General features: G+C 33.9%; 1 protein-coding gene across 1 annotated transcript; it reads right to left on the bottom strand.

Annotated features, from left to right (window-relative positions):
* Positions 1 to 8910: 8910 nt before the first annotated feature.
* On the bottom strand, positions 8911 to 9951 carry LOC107765133 (kunitz trypsin inhibitor 5-like). Its single transcript, XM_016583743.2, has one exon. The coding sequence runs from the start codon at positions 9804 to 9806 to the stop codon at positions 9048 to 9050; it is 759 nt and encodes a 252-aa protein (XP_016439229.1). The 5' UTR covers positions 9807 to 9951; the 3' UTR covers positions 8911 to 9047.
* Between the last annotated feature and the right edge of the window lie 8896 nt (positions 9952 to 18847).

The raw sequence follows: 18847 nt of genomic DNA on the forward strand, positions 1-18847 counted from the left end.
CTCTCTACGATTATTCCAGATAATATTGATTATCAATTTCCTGCGGCCATTTGATCCTGTTAAACCGCACTCATCCATCCGGTCCAATTTATCTTAATGGAGTATAAGAATCAAAGAAAAGTCTTTTGAAATTTATGATGTCAAACATGTCATAATACGTGCATCCGTAAGACATTAACACTTGTGTTCTTAAATCATAGCACTTGTGTGATTATAAAAATTTCTAATTAATAAAAACATGAAAAGTTTAAAGTTTAAGTTAAATTGTTTTACAATTGAAAGGTTGTACTATTCACAGTTCACAAATTGAAGGTAGTAAGAGACGTATATGCTTGTATACATTGAGACGTAATCGGGATAGGATCTCTTGACAAATCAATTAGCTAGTGTGATCGGTAGTGAATCTATAGAAATATAAATATTTATTAGTACTTCAATCTGCTTAAATAGTATGATCAAGTACAGCTCAACAAGCTGGGTGCTAGCAACAAAGTGGCAAGAAATACAGGAGGAGTTTTTCTATATATGCTCGGTACCTTGTTTAGCAGAACGTGTAAGGAGGTCCTTATTTTTCAAATAATAAAAAAGAAAACTTATTTTGAGAGTTATGGTGCTTGACCAAACCTTTGAAAAATAAGTATTTTAAAGTAGTAGCAGAAGCTTTGTTTTTCCATTGCAGGGAATAGCTGGAAAAATAGCTTTTCCTTTGAAGCATAAGCAGATGTTGATTTTAACTTTTTTAGGATAACATATTCTTAATAAAAATTTATATTTATAAAAAAATTCGTATAAGTTATTTATACTTAATAACATGATTAAAGTCTCAACTATTACATAATTTTTCTATTTAATTGTGACACTTAAAATCAACTTTACAAATAGTGATAAAACAAAATTGCTTCTTAGTATTAACAAATGTGATTTTTAAATAATTTTTCAAACACAAATTGCTAATATTTCCAAGTAATGCGGAATTTAATACCAAAAAATAATATTGATGTTTCATATTTCAATACCACACAAGAGGGGGGGGGGGAGGATTTTGTGTGATGTCTAATTTTTCGCTTAAACTGATAATGGAAGGACCTGGTTCTTCAATGTGTTCCTCATACTGCTGTTGCGAAATAATAAATGCAGAAAGTAAAGAACACAAGTATATTTACGTGGAAAACACCCAGCTCAAAAGGTGAAAAAAACCACGACCTACTACTTAGTAGGATTTTCTCCAACACTTCACTAAATCACTGAACCAAAACATCATTTACAAAACTCTTTGTAAACCTAAGGATTACCTCTAATCCCGTTGTAGCACACAACCTCTAACTGTTGCGACAACTTCAAGTTAACTCTACCTTGAAAACTCTGAGTACCTATTACAATTGCCTCTAGATAAAGCTGAAAGGTACAATGTGAAAACACCTACTACGATTGAACTAGAATAAAAGATAGACACTTGGAACTAGTTCTTCTATCTGGTTCACGTAGCTTCAGGTTTGCACAATTGAATCACATACGAACTGCTTGCGAAATTGCCTTGCTATTTTGCTCTCAATTAACGTTTAACTTCTACGTTTGTGCAACACCTGGAATGTGAGAACATCCTGCAAGTTATAGAGCTAGTAGATGAAGAAATAACTAGAGTTCTAATGTTACTCTTCCTTGGAGGAAGAGTTCTAGTAGATTTCAACTTCTAACTCCTTCCTTATCTTGGATAATGTTCTCCTTGAGTAAGGAGTCCTTCTACTTATCAATTATGCAACCTTTTCGATTAGGAGATATTAAATACACTAAGTTAAACTTATCTCCTTCACGTGAATCCCACATGCTCAAATTTGCCCGTTTTTGTGCACCTGAGGGATGGACCTGGTTCATGCTTGAGTTCCTTTGTCAGTCTTCAAAACTAACCTTTACTTGGGCCAACAAATTTCCCCTTTTTGATGATGACAAACTCTGTGCTTTTCATAAGCTTAGGCCCTGTTTCAACTCAGCTCAACATCAATACAATGTTTAAATATTTTTCCTTTTATCACTTATCATCAAGGACCAGGTACATTAGGTTATAAACATCACTTGCTCAAAGTGTAAAACGTGTAAAGCACAACCTTTTCCCCCCCTTTTGGCATCATCAAAAAGTTGCATAAAAATGTGAGATAACTAGATTTTAAAGCTTACGCATGGCCACTGGGGCTAATTCAAATGCAATGATGGATTAATCATCATAGATCAAACTAAGAATTTTAACCATCAAAGAAATATAAACAAACAACTAGAGCAAAAGACAGTGAATTTCATTGATGATTGATAATATTCTACCACAAAGCATAAGAAGAAATAAAAATACTGGAAACATGAGCAAAATGACAAAAAATCCCAAACTGGGTCACTGGTTGATCTACACTAAGCTAAGAGGCTTAAGGCGGGGAAGAACTAGGTACTTGGCTTTTGACTTGGAGGAGTTTCGGCATATCTTGAATAATGCCAACATTATTCTCCTTTTCTCTTTCCAGCTCAGTTCTAAGATCATCTCTCTCAGTCTCTACCTCAGTCAACCTCTTCTTCAGCCTCTCAATCTCAGCATTCTTAGCCCCACTTTCTTGCATCAAGGCTCTGACCTTGCTATTCACTGGTACCTTCTTGGATGAACCTGTTTCTTTAGGAGTGACATTGATTTCATAATCGCAAGCAAGTAGAGTATTAACCCCAAAATGATCCTTACTTGTAATAATCTCCCACTTCGTCATAGGTACCTTGAAATGTGAAAGTACAGTTGTGAGAATGAAGCCATAGGAAATGACATGAGTTTTGGTGCCATTGATAACTCTATCAAGAAGTTGGATTATAGCTTTTAGTCACTTTCTTCAGAAGGTCTGCGAGGGGTTCCTCTACAGATGAACCGGGTTCATCTCCCCAAACAACCACTGTACCTGCGTCTTTGGTTAAACTCACAGGAGTGGGTGAAGAATCAACCACTATTGTCCCCTTTCCCCTCACAGTAGCACCCTTGCTCTCCCTTTTTTTCATTTTTACCACCAACTTCTTTAGATTCTGTAGTGTCAACACCTGCTATAGATCCTACAAATTTATTCTCCAAATTTGCAGCAACTTTAAAAATTGTCTTAGGAGAAATATTAGAATCAGAAGATACATGTTCATTGGAAGAACTACTTTCTTTCCCCTTAGTAGCAGACTTAAATGAATCTTCAGATTTCTGGGATTCTTCTTCCCTACATTCTTTCAATTGCTTGTTTATTTTCTTGATCTGCTCTCCTTCAGCGACAATCTTACGAGCCATCATCTTTACTCTACTTTTCTTTGATATTGGTGTGGTTGAAGGAGTGGTAGAAGGTGTGGAAGTGGTTTCCTGTGGTGGTGATGACGGATTTCAGATGTGTTCGACATATCTGGGCTAGGGTATGGAAGAGAAGAGAATTAGATAGTGTTTGGAAGATGAAAGTAGAATAAGAGTTTTTTACGGCTTGAGAAAGATGAAGTAAGGAATACACTAAGGCTGATCAATATATGGAGGAATAATTAATGGGGTAACGATAACTTTTCAGACTCTTAGAAGTCTAATCAAACTGAATTTCAGTTTTAAATAGACGTTGGAGTGTATTCCTAGAATCTAGATACTTCCATTTGGTTGGGACTCTTTTGAACGGAACTGGTTCACTTGTAACAGATAAGTCTAAAATGAGTTTGGAATTAGGTAGAACTCTACTCATGATCCAAATATAATTATTTCAAATTATGCAAAGTGTAGAAAACATACCTATTTATCTTGATGAACCAGGTTCTTCACTGAAAATTCTCTTATGTAAGTCTAAATTTGCCAAAACAGAGAAAATATACTTAGATATTAATGAGTCATTTTAGCATATGTCACATGAGTATACTGTTGAAAGTATGAGACTGAGCAAGATTTAATCTAATTATATACAAAATTTACAGACTTTCTAACCAATAATTTTTTTTAATTTATCTTTGAACTGGTCCTTTTAGGTGACCTTAATCATCCCTAATTCCAACTTGTTCCTCTCAAAGTGATCTCTACTTAAGGCTTTTGTTTCTGAAGACCCATTTTGTACCGATTAGTGATATATCATTGGGTCTTGGTACTAGATGCCAAACTCGACTCCTTTCGAATTAGTTGAGTTCATCTTGCATTACATTTACCCAGTCTGCATCCTGCAAAGCCTCAGCAACCCCTTTAGGTTCAATAAGAGATAAGAAAACATCGAAAGTACAAAGATTGTTTAATAAAGATTTGGTTTTGATTGCAGAGGTTGGGTTAGTGATTATATTCTCAATGGGATGAGAACTTTGATACTTGTAAGATTTCACAACCAACTGGTTTCCCCTTGATGTTCTTTCAATGCTTTGTTGCTGTGGAACAGGTTCATGGATAGGTTCCTTCGAGGTTTGAGATTCAGTTCCTCTTTGTTCAGTTCCCCCTGTTAGGTTACCCTGAGCAGAAGAACCTGTTCCATCACCTATTCCTTCTTCTGGTGCAACTTCAGTCTGGGTTGTGATTTCATTTAAATTTCTTACCAGCCCAATTGCATCATCTTCATGTTCCTGTCTCTCAAAAAGAATGTTAGTTTCATCAAAAACCATATGTACACTTTCTTCTACACACATAGTTCTTTTGTTATAGATCATATAAGGTTTACTATGTGAAGAATATCCCAAGAATACTCCCTCATCACTTTTGGGATCAAACTTTCTTAGGGAATCTTTTTCATGATTGCGAATAAAGTACTTGCATCTAAATGCCTTAATATGGGATATATTTAGCTTTCTCTCTTTAAGTGACTCATAGGGAATCTTCTTAACAAGAGGTCTATTCATGCAACTATTTATGATAAATTCAGCAAACTTAGCATTTTCAAATTCAGCTCTATGACCAGACCTAATTGATGCAAGTTGATTACCTAGTTGTTTATGAGTTTTTCTAACAGAAGAAGTAAAAATGTCAAATGCTTCATCTTTATATGTTAAAAATAATGTCCAAGTAAACCTAAAGTAATCATCAACAAGCACCATCACATATTTTTTACCACCTCTGCTTAATGTTCTCATTGGACCACAGTGATCCATATGGACCAGTTCCATCGTTCTGGTGGTGCTTACCACTTTCTTGCTTTTAAAAGAGGATCTTACATGCTTCCCCCCTTGCACAAGCCTCACAAACTTTGTCTTCCTTAAAATTAATGTTAGGCAGCCCCATCACCAGGTCCTTGGAGACTAATTTATTGAGTTGACTCAGACTTGCATGTCCACGTCTCTTGTGCCAAAGGAGGGGATCATTATCCAACACACTTAAGCAAGTGAGTTCATTTTCTGAAAGTGTGGACAAATCTACAATGTAAATATTATTTACTCTTTTCCCTTGCAAAACAATCTTGTTAGTGATAAGATTTATCATTAAATATTTGGTAAAGGTGAATGCTACCAAGTTACCTTAATCACACAATTGTGATACACTGATTAGGCTGTATTTTAGGCCATCTATCAAGTAGACATTCTCAATAGAGTGAGAATCAGTCTTACCTACTTTTCCAACCCCAATAATCTCACCTTTCTTCCCATTTTCAAAGGAGACATTACCTCCTTTGAGGTCCTCAAGTGAAAGGAACTGGTTCTTTCTTCCTATCATATGCTTTGAGCAGCTAGTATCCATGTACCATATTTTGCTGCTCCCCTTCACTTGGACCCGCAAAGGAAACCAGGGGTTAGTCTTAGGAATCCAAACTAGTTTGGGTCCCTTTCTATAGGCAAAAAAGTAAATTAAATTCTTTTTGGCCCATCCTGGCAGCCTACTTTTCTCTTGAACAAATATTTTATTCTTTTGACTTGCCTTTTCTTTTGAATTACATTCACTTTTGTAGTGACCAGTCTTACCACAGTGTGTGCAAATTCTGTTCTCAGGAAGTGTGAGGTACTTGCTTTGGGAATCCCACTTAGGTGCGGGGGTCCCGTAGCCAAGTCCTCTCTTATTGCTACTATAATGTTCATATCGCCATGAAAGTGTATCGGAGGACCTATTCCATTTATAGGTTTTGTCTAGCTCGTGCTTAACCTTGCTTAGATCCTCCTTGAAGACTCTTATCTACTCATCTCTTTTGTACAACTCGTCTTTCATTTTTCCTAGGTTTTCTTCTAATATGAGTTGTGTGTGATCAACTTTCTTTTTACCTGTTCCTAATTTCAGTTTTAGATTTTCAGATTTTAGCTCTAGGACAGTGGTATCAAGTTCATGAACCTGGTTCTTTAACTCAACATTTTTACTATCACTTTCACTAGCCCTAAGTTCCTGATTTTTGCACTTAGCTTTCAAAATCACACACTCTTTAGACAGTTGTTCCTTTTCATTGTTTAGATCCTCAGATTCATCAATGAAATGTAGGAGTAACTCAGATAGCCTTTCTTTAGATAAAAACTTAATCTTGTCTTTGAGATGAATTATACTTACCTCAGATTGCTCATCAGATTTTCCAATTGCCATAAGTGCTTGTTCATCTCCATCTTCACCTTCTGAGTCTTCATCTGAGCTTTCTCCCCAGGTAACAACCATAACCTTTGTTGATCCTTAGTTCTTCTTGGGTTGAACCTGTTCCTTCTTCCTGTTCCTTCATTCAGCTTTTTTCTTCTTCCATTCAATTTCCCATTGAGGGCAGTTTTTGATGTGGTGATCAGTCTTCCCACACTTGTAACACCCCTCATTGGTTTGTTTTTCAGGTACCCTTGGTTTGCTCGCTTCCACTTCTTAAAGGACCCTTTCCTCTTATTAGGTACTTCTTGAAGTCCTTTGTGATCATGGTCATTTCATCCTCCTCTAGATCAACACCTTCCGTGATTCTGAGTGCCAGGCTCCTTTCCTTCTTGGGTGCATCCATCTTCATGGTTTGCCTTCTAAGTTCATAGGCAGTGAAATTTCTAATTAGCTCATCTAACTTAAGAGTGGTAATGTTCTTTGATTCCTGAATAGCCGTGGTTTTGCTTTCCCAAGAGACTGGCACAACCCTTGTCAAAATCTTATCAACTTTGTCTTCTTCAATAATAGCCCTTCCAAGAGACTTAAATTCATTTGTCAGTGTGGTGAACCTTGTATATATCTCCTGGATGGTTTCCCCTTTCTTCATAGTGAAATTCTCATATTGAGAATACAACAGTGTTCCTCTGGACCTCTTCACTTGAGGTGTTCCTTCATGAGCCACTTGCAAAGTATCCCAAATTTCCTTAGCAGTGGTACAACTTTGAATTCTACTGTACTAGTCTGGACCAAGTCCACACACAAGCCATTTCTTGGCCTTAGCATTCTTTTCTTATTTCCTCAAGTCCTCAGCATTGTAGTCAGCTCTTGTTTTTGGTACATCTACTCCTTCAACATTCTTCTTCATGGTAGCCAGGGGACCATCAGTAACAATGTCTCATAGCTGTAGTCTTTTCCGATGATGTATCACTCATCCTATTTTTTCACCAAGAGTAGTACTGGCCATTAAAGAGTGGAGGCCTATCAGTGGATTGCTCTTCCCAGTTTTCAGGTGGTACGCTCATCTTGATCTGTTCTTAAGGTATTAGCCTCTTCACGGATAACCTGTTCTAATACCAATTGATGTTTTATACTTCAATACTACACAAGAGGGGGGGGTGATTTGTGTGTTGTCCAGGTTTTCGCTTAAACTGATTATGGAAGGACCTGGTTCTTCAATGTGTTCCTTATACTGCTGTTGCGGAATAATAAATGCAAAAAGTAAAGAATACAAGTATTTTTACGTGAAAAAAACCTGGCTCAAAAGGTGAAAAAAACTACGACCTACTACTCAGTAGGATTTTTCCCAACACTTCACTAAATCACTGAGCCAAAACAGCATTTACAAAACTCTTTGTAAACCTAAGGATTACCTCTAATCCCGTTGTAGCACACAACCTCTAACTGTTGCGACAACTTCAAGTTAACTCTACCTTGAAAACTCTGAGTACCTATTACAATTGCCTCTAGATAAAGCTGAAAGGTACAATGTGAAAACACCTACTACGATTGAACTAGAATAAAAGATAGACACTTGGAACTAGTTCTTCTATCTGGTTCACGTAGCTTCAGGTTTGCACAATTGAATCACATACGAACTGCTTGCGAAATTGCCTTGCTATTTTGCTCTCAATTAACGTTTAACTTCTACGTTTGTGCAACACCTGGAATGTGAGAACATCCTGCAAGTTATAGAGTTAGTAGATGAAGAAATAACTAGAGTTCTAATGCTACTCTTCCTTGGAGGAAGAGTTCTAGTTGATCTCAACTTCTAACTCCTTCCTTATCTTGGATAATGTTCTCTTTGAGTAAGGAGTCCTTTTCCTTATCAATTATGCAACCTTTTCGATCAAGAGATATTAAATACACCAAGTTAAACTTATATCCTTCATGTGAATCCCACATGCTCAAATCTGCCCTTTTTTGTGGACCTGAGGGATGGACCTAGTCCATGTCCGAGTTACTTTGTCAGTCTTCAAAATTAACCTTTACTTGGGCCAACAAATATTATATTACAAATTTTAGTATAACTTATACCAAATTTAGCATTATTTACGTAGGATAGGATGAGAGATGAAAATCATGTATTAACAATGATGAGAGTATCTAAACATGTAAATTCTCTTATACTAAACAATGCATTATTATTTATTGTATGACAATCTCTTTATTATTATCATTGCATACGCAGTTTTTGTACTATAATCTGCGTATTAGCTAGTCAGTAAAACAAACGACTTTTGTACTGTTTATACGTTGGGTTTGTCTTAGAAAAAAATGAGATTATATTGGAAAGAGAGAGACAGGACTGTATTACTAATCATCTGCACACCCTTTTTTTTGTGCATTGTTATTTATAAATACCGATTTCAATGAGATAAACAATGAGACATCAACTCGTATTCAATTACAATTGACATATACATACCTAGTCAACCCAAAGCTACAATACATACATAAATAGATAATGTATTAATTGATGACCTCACTTTTCCTAGTTCCTTTTGATCTAATTCTACGCCACCTTTATCAAGTGATAAATAACAATTATGCACGTTACAACTTTAACAAAGGGCAAGATTGGCAGTTTGTCTGCGATGCTGGGATTGAAACTTGGATTAATTGTAACCCATGGATCATCCGAGTTTGTGTATTCAAATTTAACTTTTAAAGGTTGATTTGAACCGACAAACAAAACCCTTTTGCTACCTTCAACAAGTATTCCAATGTCTCCACAAAATGGTCTACATGTCTCACAAACTCCAGGACAATACGCAAATTTGTAAGCATCCTCGTACTTGTCAATCTTGAACCAATTGCTCAATGTTTCACGCCCTGGATTTCCTTCTACTCCACCAACTGTCACCAAATAACGTTGTGGAATTAATTCAGTGTTAATTCTCCATACTGTGGACGAATCAGATATTGTCATAGCCGTATATTTGATGTTCAGATCAGTCGATATTCTGATGGTATTTTCTTTCGGATTTACTGGTATAAATTGAACGTCAGTGCCGCTGGAATTTTGAGTATTTTGGCTTACAACGAGAGGATTGGTTGTGTTCCTAATGGATGAGATATCAAGTCCACCGGGGCTGCCCCGACCCGCTGGAACGATCAAATAATTCGCTCCTTTACGGACAGCGTTACCGGAAACGTCGAGTACCGGTTCAGAAACATTTTGAGCTTTTACGAGGAAGAAGGATAAGCTTGTTGACAATGCAAAAAGAAGAAAAGGTACCATGAATCGTCTAACGTTCACTTCCATTTTCATTGTGTTTGTATGGATTTATTCGTATAGAATTACTTGTGAAAGGATAGAATAGGTTTATTTATAGAACTGCGATGAGGTTTGAATATTCTACTGGTTTGCAAGATAAGGTTTTAATAGAACTACTGGTTTTGCAAGATAGACGGAATTGACCATCAATTTCTAGTCATTGCACGTCTTCTGTTTTACTCATTAAACAATGAGAAAACAATTACTCATGCTATCCTCGTATAATCTTTGCGATCTTGTACATATATATCTGAACTGTGTCAGCAATTTTAAAGGTTGAACTATTCACAAATCTTTTAAAAAGAAATTATTCACAAATGGGCCAAGCAAGAGACGAGAATGGAGCGATAAATTCTCTCGCCAAAAATATTATTACCATGTAGGTAGGTATTAAATATTACTCTTGATGAAATTTCTGGCTTTATTGGTAATTAGAAGGGAGTACTATAGATAGTTCAGTGTACATATAGTACTCCTATAGGATAAAGATTTGGGATAAGTTCTCTCCGACAAATCAAACGGTACATATATGTTTTAGGACATAGTACGCAACTTTGATTAGCTTAATATAACGATTGAGTATACTAGGGTAGTAGCAGGAAAATTGAATGATTAAGACCGTACGTCTATTAGACTTAGCGAAGCAGAGCTATTTATGGATCTGGATGAAGGTGTGCATATTATAAATTTTGTTTGAAATTTTCACACCCTAGAAAGATTTTTTTTTTCTTTTTCAGTTGGAATTGACTATCAACTTTGATTTGTTCTGTATAATAGAAAGATCAACAACAAGATGGGTGCTAGCAACAAATTAAGTAGCATGACAACCTTTTTTTCCCTTGTGACACAATACGTAGTATTAATTCCTAATAAAGTCTATCTTGAGAAAGTCAAAGCGAACACGCTAAAAGCAGTAGGAGTTTAGCATACATACCGGTTTAGCCGAGCTTATGAGAAATAGGAAGTGCTTATTTTTCAAAAGAAAGAAAAAAATACTACTAACATTTTTAAGTAGTAGCAGAAGTTGCTTTCCTGGTGAATGGAAGAAGATAAAAAACTATTCTCGATAGAAGTATAAGCAGATATATTTTGTCTTTTCAAGAAAAATATATTAAAAATGTACATTTACCAAACTATATGTACCTCTCCCACTTCTCTCTCACTCTATTTTGTGATTTTTCAATTTTAAATTTATTTAAATCAAACTAAAAAAATATGAGCCTCTAGTCTGTTGATCTATTTTAATAATACTAGTATTAGGGTACGCGCTTTGCACGTGTACCCTGTATCAATGAATATATAATTTTTTTTAAAATACAAAAAAATATTAAATAATGTGTGTTATTGAATAAAATAAAATAAAAATATAAGTTCTTAAATATGATGAACATTGATTCTTTTTAGCCCGTTAGCTTGATAAATAAATAATAATATAAAATCTTAAAAAATACTATAATATTAGAGTTTTAATACTTTATAAAAAAATAACGTAAATATATGAAGCTATCATTTATTAGAATGGTTATAAAAAGAAAAAAAAAAGACTTCATATGTAGGTTATCCATATGAAAATTTTGATCGAATGGTCATATAAAATAAAGGTCACAAAAAATAAGGTAGAAAACCAATGTTTATTGTTATTTTATTATAATTATTCAAATTTTAATTGATAAAGTTATTTTTTTAGACCCTTGAATTATAGTTAAAAAGAAACGATAGCTGAAACAATGGTAATAACACAATGGAAGGATATCACAATGGAAGTTTAGCTTTGCTTTGAATGGCAAATACTTACGTTAGTTTTGATTTAATAAATATATTACACGTCATATAATTCTATATATTAAAATTTTTACATAGTTCAAACAAAAAAAAATAATAGTGTAATAAAACAATAAAAATAGAAGAACAATATTGCAGAGAAAGAGAGAGAGGAAATTCTTATTGAATTTTGGGATGATTTACAATGGGGTAGGACTCCTCTATTTATAGGCGGGAAAATGACTTAGCCACAAAGTAAAACTCTCTACAAGATAGACATTCACTCTAAATAGAATTCTATTCATAACACTCCCCCTTGAATGTCTACTCGATAAGTAATGTGCCTCATTAAAACCTTAACTAAAATAAAACCCAATGGGAAAAAAATTCTAGAAAAGGAAAAAGAGTACACATATCTAACAATACGCCTTTTGGTTGCCTCGTTAAAAATCTTGCAAGGAAAACCCAGTGGGACAAAACCTTGTAAGGGAAAAAGAGTGCAACGCGCATTAACTCCCCCTGATGAGAGCATCAATTCACATCCTTGAGCCTTCGCATCCCAATCTTGTGCACTAGCTTCTTGAAGGTTGACGCCGGTAGAGATTTTGTGAACAAATCAGCCATATTATCACTTGAACGAATCTATTGTACATTGATATCACCATTCTTTTGAAGATCATGTGTGAAAAATAATTTTGGTGAAATGTGCTTTGTCCTATCTCCTTTTATGAATCCTCCCTTCAATTGAGCTATGCATGCTGTATTATTTTCATACAAAATCGTGGGTAGTTTGTCACATCTCAAACCACATTTGTCTCGAATAAGATGTATTATAGACCTCAACCACACACACTCTCGACTTGCTTCATGAATAGCAATTATCTCGGCATGATTAGATGAAGTAGCCACAATTGATTGCTTAGTCGATCGCCAAGATATGGCAGTGCCTCCACAGGTAAACACATAACCTGTTTGAGATCGAGTCTTGTGTGGATCGGATAAATACCCAGCATCGGCATAACCAACAAGATCAGAACTGTAATTATTGCCATAAAATAAGCCCATATCGGTAGTCCCTTTTAGATACCGCAATATGTGTTTGATTCCATTCCAGTGTCTCCTTATGGGAGCAGAGCTATATCTTGCTAAGGCGTTAACTGAAAAAGTAATGTCAGGCCTTGTAGTATTGGCAAGATACATTAGTGCACCAATTGCACTAAGATATGGTACTTCAGGACCAAGTAGCTATTCATTCTCTTCTTGAGGTCGGAATGGATCCTTATTTACATCAAGTGACCGAACAACCATCGGAGTACTTAATGGATGTGCTCCATCCATGTAAAACCGTTTTAATACCTTTTTTATGTAGGTAGATTGATGAACAAAAATTCTGTTTGCCAAATGTTCGATTTGCAAACCAAGACATAATTTTGTCTTTCCGAGATCTTTCATCTCGAATTCCTTCTTTAAATAATCAATTGCCCTTTGGAGTTCTATAGGAGTTCCAATAAGGTTTATGTCATCAACATATACGGCAAGTACAACAAATTCCGATGTTGTTTTCTTTATAAAAACACATGGGCAAATGACATCATTTATATAGCCTTTCTTTAATAAATACTCACTAAGATGATTATACCACATTCGTCCTGATTGCTTTAGACCATACATCGATCTTTGCAATTTGATTAAAAATATTTTCTGGGACTTTGAATTATGTGCGTTTGGCATTTTAAATCCATCGGGAATTTTCATGTATATCTCATTATCAAGTGAGCCATAAAGGTAGGCGGTAACCACATCCATTAAATGTATGTCAAGCTTTTCATGGACAACAAAACTAATGAGATAACAGAAAGTTATAGCATCCATAACGGGTGAATATGTCTCTTCATAATCGACACCAGGCCTTTGTGCAAATCCTTGTGCAACAAGGCGTGCCTTATATCTTTGTACCTCATTTTCTCATTTCTCTTGCGTACAAAGACCCATTTATAGCCAACAGGCTTAACACCATTAGGTGTTTGGACTACAGGCCCAAAAACTTCACGTCTTGCAAGTGAATTCAACTCTGATTGGATTGCTTCTTGCCATTTTGGCCAATCTAGTCTTTGTCGACATTCTCCAACGGATTGAGGTTCAAGATCCTCACTTTCTTGCATAATGCTAGATGGAACATTTTATGCAAAGACATAATCCACCACTTTATCCACTCGATTCAAATTTGTCTCAATATCGATTGGATTTATTGATAGTTCCTTATTTTCTTGAGTCTCGAGCTCAGTGGTTTCCTCATGATTCTTAGAATTTATTAAATCGTGGATTTCTTCGTAAGATTCTTTCGTAGTGTCATTTTGATCATTTGTTTTCCTTTTTCTAAGATTTCGTTCCTTAGAACCTAATGGTCTACCACGTTTTAGGCGTGCTTTTGACTCATTAGCTATGACACTAGAAGATTGTCCAACGGAGACATCAATACGGATTGGAACATTCTCTGCAGGGATAAGTGATTTTGTTATCCTTTTCAAATCCGTAAATGCATCTGGCATTTGATTTTCTATTCTCTGCAAATGGATAATCTTTTGCACCTCTTTTTGACAAATAGAGGCAAGTGGATCAAGATGAGATAATGATGATTTTTTCCACAAAATTTCCCGTTTGGTTTCACTTACTTCTCCCTCTAATTTTGGGAAAAATATCTCATCGAATCGACAGTCTGCAAATCGAGCAGTGAATAAATCCTCCGTTAATGTTTCAAGATAGAGAATAATGGAGGGCGATTCAAACCCAACATATATTCCTAACCTTCTTTGCGGACCCATTTTGGTGCGATATGGCGGTGCTACAGGCACATATACTGCGCATCCAAAAATTCTTAAATGGGATATATTAGGTTCATGACCCAAAACTAGTTGCAACGGGGAATATTTATAATAATTTGTCGGTATGAGACGAACTAGCATTGCTGCATGCAAAATGGCGTGACCCCAAACAGAAGTGGGCAGCCTCGTTTTCATGAGTAACGGTCTTGCTATCAATTGCAGGCGTTTAATTAAAGACTCTGCAAGATCATTTTGAGTGTGAACATGAGCTACATGATGTTCCACTTTTATCCCAATTGATAAGCAATAATCGTTAAATGCTTGGGATGAAAACTCAACAACATTATCAAGTCTAATAGACTTAATTGGATTATCGGAAAATTGTGCCCGTAGTCGAATTATTTGTGCCATTAATTTTGCAAACGCGAGGTTGCGAGATGATAATAGGCACACATGAGACCATCTAGAAGATGCGTCTATTAAGATCATAAAATATTTAAACGACCCACTAGGTGGGTGAATAGGTCCACAAATGTCCCCTTGTATACGTTCCAAAAACGCAGGGGACTCAATTCCAACCTTTGTTGGTGATGGCCTAATAATTAACTTGCCTTGATAACAAGAAGTGTAAGAAAATTCATTATTTAAAAGAATCTTTAAATTCTTTAATAAATGCCCATTTGAGTTTTCTATAATTCGTCTCATCATAATTGATCCAGGGTGTCCCAATCGATCATGCCAAAGTACAAAAGTATTGGAATCAATAACCTTTTGGTTTACAGTATAATGTGTCTCAATTGCACTAATTCTTGTCCAATACAGGCCACAAGATAAAGATTGGAACTTCTCAATAACCCTCTTTTGGCCAGAGAAATTCTTGGTAATGATGAGATATTTAAGATTATTCTCATCTATTGTCTCAATATGATGTCCATTTCGACGGATATCTTTAAAACTCAACAAGTTCCTCTTGGACTTGGAGGAGAACATTGCATTCTCTATGATAAGTATTGTTCCCTTAGGCAGAGTTATAGTAGCTCTTCCAGAGCCTTCAATTAATTTACTACTACCAGAAATTGTAGTAACATCTGCCTTACACATATTTAAATGAGAGAAATATTTCTTCTCTTTGAATATTGTATGTGTCGTACATGAATCAATTAAACAAATATTTTTACAATTGAACTTTGATCCAAGTTTGCTTTGTGGAATATCCATATTTGCTTAATCTTCTCAAAGAGCTTCTTGAGACGGTAGAGTCTCGTGCTGATAACGTGTAATAAAACAATAAAAGTAGAAGAACAATATTGTAGAGAAAGAGAGAGAGGAAATTCTTATTGAATTTTGGGATGATTTACAATGGGGTAAGACCCCTCTATTTATAGGGGGGAAAATGACTTAGCCACAAAGTAAAACTCTCTACAAGATAGACATTCACTCTAAATAGAATTCTATTCATAACAATAAGTAAAATTTCAGCTAATTTTGACGTTCTAAAAGTTAGGAAAATATTAATGATTATTTTGAGTGTAAAATTAATTTTCTTAATTTCTTTTTATACTTCTTATATTTGTCGAAGGATATCCAACAATGGAAATATAACTTTTCTTTGGATGGAAAATTACTGACGTTAGGTTTAATAATTAATGTGTTACATGTTGCCAAATATTATGACTTTTTACATATATACTTCAAAAGAGGATTAAGGAAAGATATAATAAGAAAAATCTTAGGTGATTTTAAAGTCCTAAAAAAATTAGGAGAAATAATGAAATGACTAATTTGTCTTGTATGAAATCAAGTTTTAGAGGGTAAAAAAAGCGAATGACATTTCGCTAAGGGTCTTCGTGCTTTTAATATAGTACTAGTCTCTATGCTCGTGCGTTGCACGAATACTTTATGTCGAATATAATACGTATATCAAAAATAATAACTTTCAAATGCATAAATATTAGTAATTTTAATGTTTTCACATAATCAAAGTCACAAAGTTATATATTAAAGTTGTACAACCAATCAAAGTACGCAACATATATAATAGTAATAATTTTTGCTATGCAGTAAATTCTTTTGTTAACCTTAATGATTCAGGTATATGAATGTAATATATCAAGAAATACATTAATGACGGAGAAAAAAAGAAAGATAAAGTTTTCCATGGCAATATTTTTTGGGCAGATGCCCTATTAACATGTCTCTTTTTTTATTCTACAACATCATTTTATTATGAAGTATATGAGTATGCCATTTGAGACTCAACACCGGCTTTTTAAAATACCCTTTTTCAATTTTTACAAAATTTTATTTCTAATAAATTCTTAACCGCACAAGTATTTGAAAAATATTTATTTGATTATAGAAATGATATAATCTATCTATACTATATTAAAAGTACGAAGGCCTTTAACAAAATATCGTTCGCCATTTTTACCCCTTAAATATAAATTTCACATTGAACAAAATCGTCATTTAAATTTTCTCCTAATATTTAGGAGTTTTAGATCGACCAAATTTAATGCATTAAATCATTCCTTATTGAATTAGGTAAGAAGTCATAATATTTAGAACTTTAAAATCAATTAAAAATTTACCTTGTATTCTATAAACGGGAACAAATAAATATAGCATTATTCCCAATAAAATTGGCACCTTAGGAAGATTCTATCGGTTTTGAGGATTGATGGTGAGCAAAGAAAGAATTAAAGGTCTTCAAGCATGTCTTTACTCAACTGTATGACTTTACCAACTTTTGTAATGGAATGTAGTTGGACTCTTTTGGCTTGTGATTACTTTTTTCATATGAAGACTTTCGTTAACATGGCTAGCTATATACACGATGAAAGAACAAAAAGAAAAGGATTTCATGAGAACCAATTATCCACAAGTCAGGTCCGTTTTATTTTCAGTTTAACTTTTTAATCTAAAATTAATTATTTAATCTTCCACAATTATTCTTAAATATTTTTCGGACAGAGAATTGGATGAGGCTAATATCAAATTTAAAAAGTATTTATACAACGTACACATTCATTGCTACAAAGAAATTATGAAATTCAGTTTTGGTTTTTATTATTTGGACTTTTATGAGCACGCTTTATAGAATTAAAATTTAAATATAACAAATTAAAACATTGAAAAAAATTTGGAGAAATATACACGAAAATTATTTTTGTACTCATAAAAATATGAGAATATAAATTTTCTTTTTGAATCAAGTCGGACTTACTTTTAAAAAGTTTCAATTAAAATGAGAACTGATTATAGACACACACAAAAACTAAAACATTACATTCATGAGAATTTGTTGAAAGAATAAATTCTAATTTTAATTTTAACATGAATTCTATATTTTCACTCCTTAGGATAGTATTAACACAATAGTTGGATTCTATTTTTGCAGTAGTGAGTTATTCTTTGCTAATTCGTTAGAAACAATTCCTATAGTATTTCTTATTGATTAAAGAAAAGAAAATAACATGCATTTTACTTGCGAAAAAAAAGAGATAGACGTCTTCTATAAGTTTGGTGACCTTGTTTGTATCTTTTAAAATGAATATAAGAATATATAGCTTTCGATTTTTTTTTTTTTTTTAGAAAACTCCTATTTTCAAAGTTAAATGGTATTATTGAAACTAAAAAAGATGCATGAAATTTGTGAATTGAAGTAATGAAATTATAAAATTAAAATAAATTTTATGTCGAATATATTGATTGAGATGACTAAAGACTTCTATGGAATAAATTTTTGTTCTTTTATTGAGTTAGCTAAATAGAATCAACAATCATCATTTATCAAGAACTTACAATTTTTTTACCTCTATTTTATAGTTCAAGTAGTATAATATTTATCTAAGTTTTTAATATTTTATATTCATAGAGATAGAGTACACGTGCAACGCGCGTACACTAAGACTAGTATTACATAAAAATTACAAAAGTATACTTCCTCGTACCTGAAATGGTTCATTCAAATTTATAATCAAAAAGCACGAGAGAGTCATCTTGTTATTTCAAGAGCTTGCACAAAGATATTAATATAAAAAAATATATAACTTCACTACTAATTAGTTTGCTTTACAATCACCTTATCTTATAAAGAGAATTTTTTCTTCAGAATACATGTTTTAGCTAGACCACTTTAAAATAGTGAAAATTATACTTAATTATTTATGCTGAAAAGAGCGGAAAAATAACATGGATAGAGTAAGTTTGCGTGTATTAGGTTTACTGAATCTGAATTTCCTTCGTAATTTGACTTGAGCATCTTGGCTCATGTATAGTAGTTTTTCTTCTGTCAGTGTTTGATTTGGTCTCAACAATTTATCATATTAAGGATTTTATTAGGACTTTGAATTCTATAAATGATGTGATATTTGACTTGAGATATCCGCGACCCGACCAGCACAAGTATTAAAAGTTCTAATATTTGTTATACTTTGCTCTAAAGTAAGC

The sequence above is a fragment of the Nicotiana tabacum genome, chromosome 6, assembly GCF_000715075.1.
Source record: "Nicotiana tabacum cultivar K326 chromosome 6, ASM71507v2, whole genome shotgun sequence".
NCBI lineage: Eukaryota > Viridiplantae > Streptophyta > Magnoliopsida > Solanales > Solanaceae > Nicotiana > Nicotiana tabacum.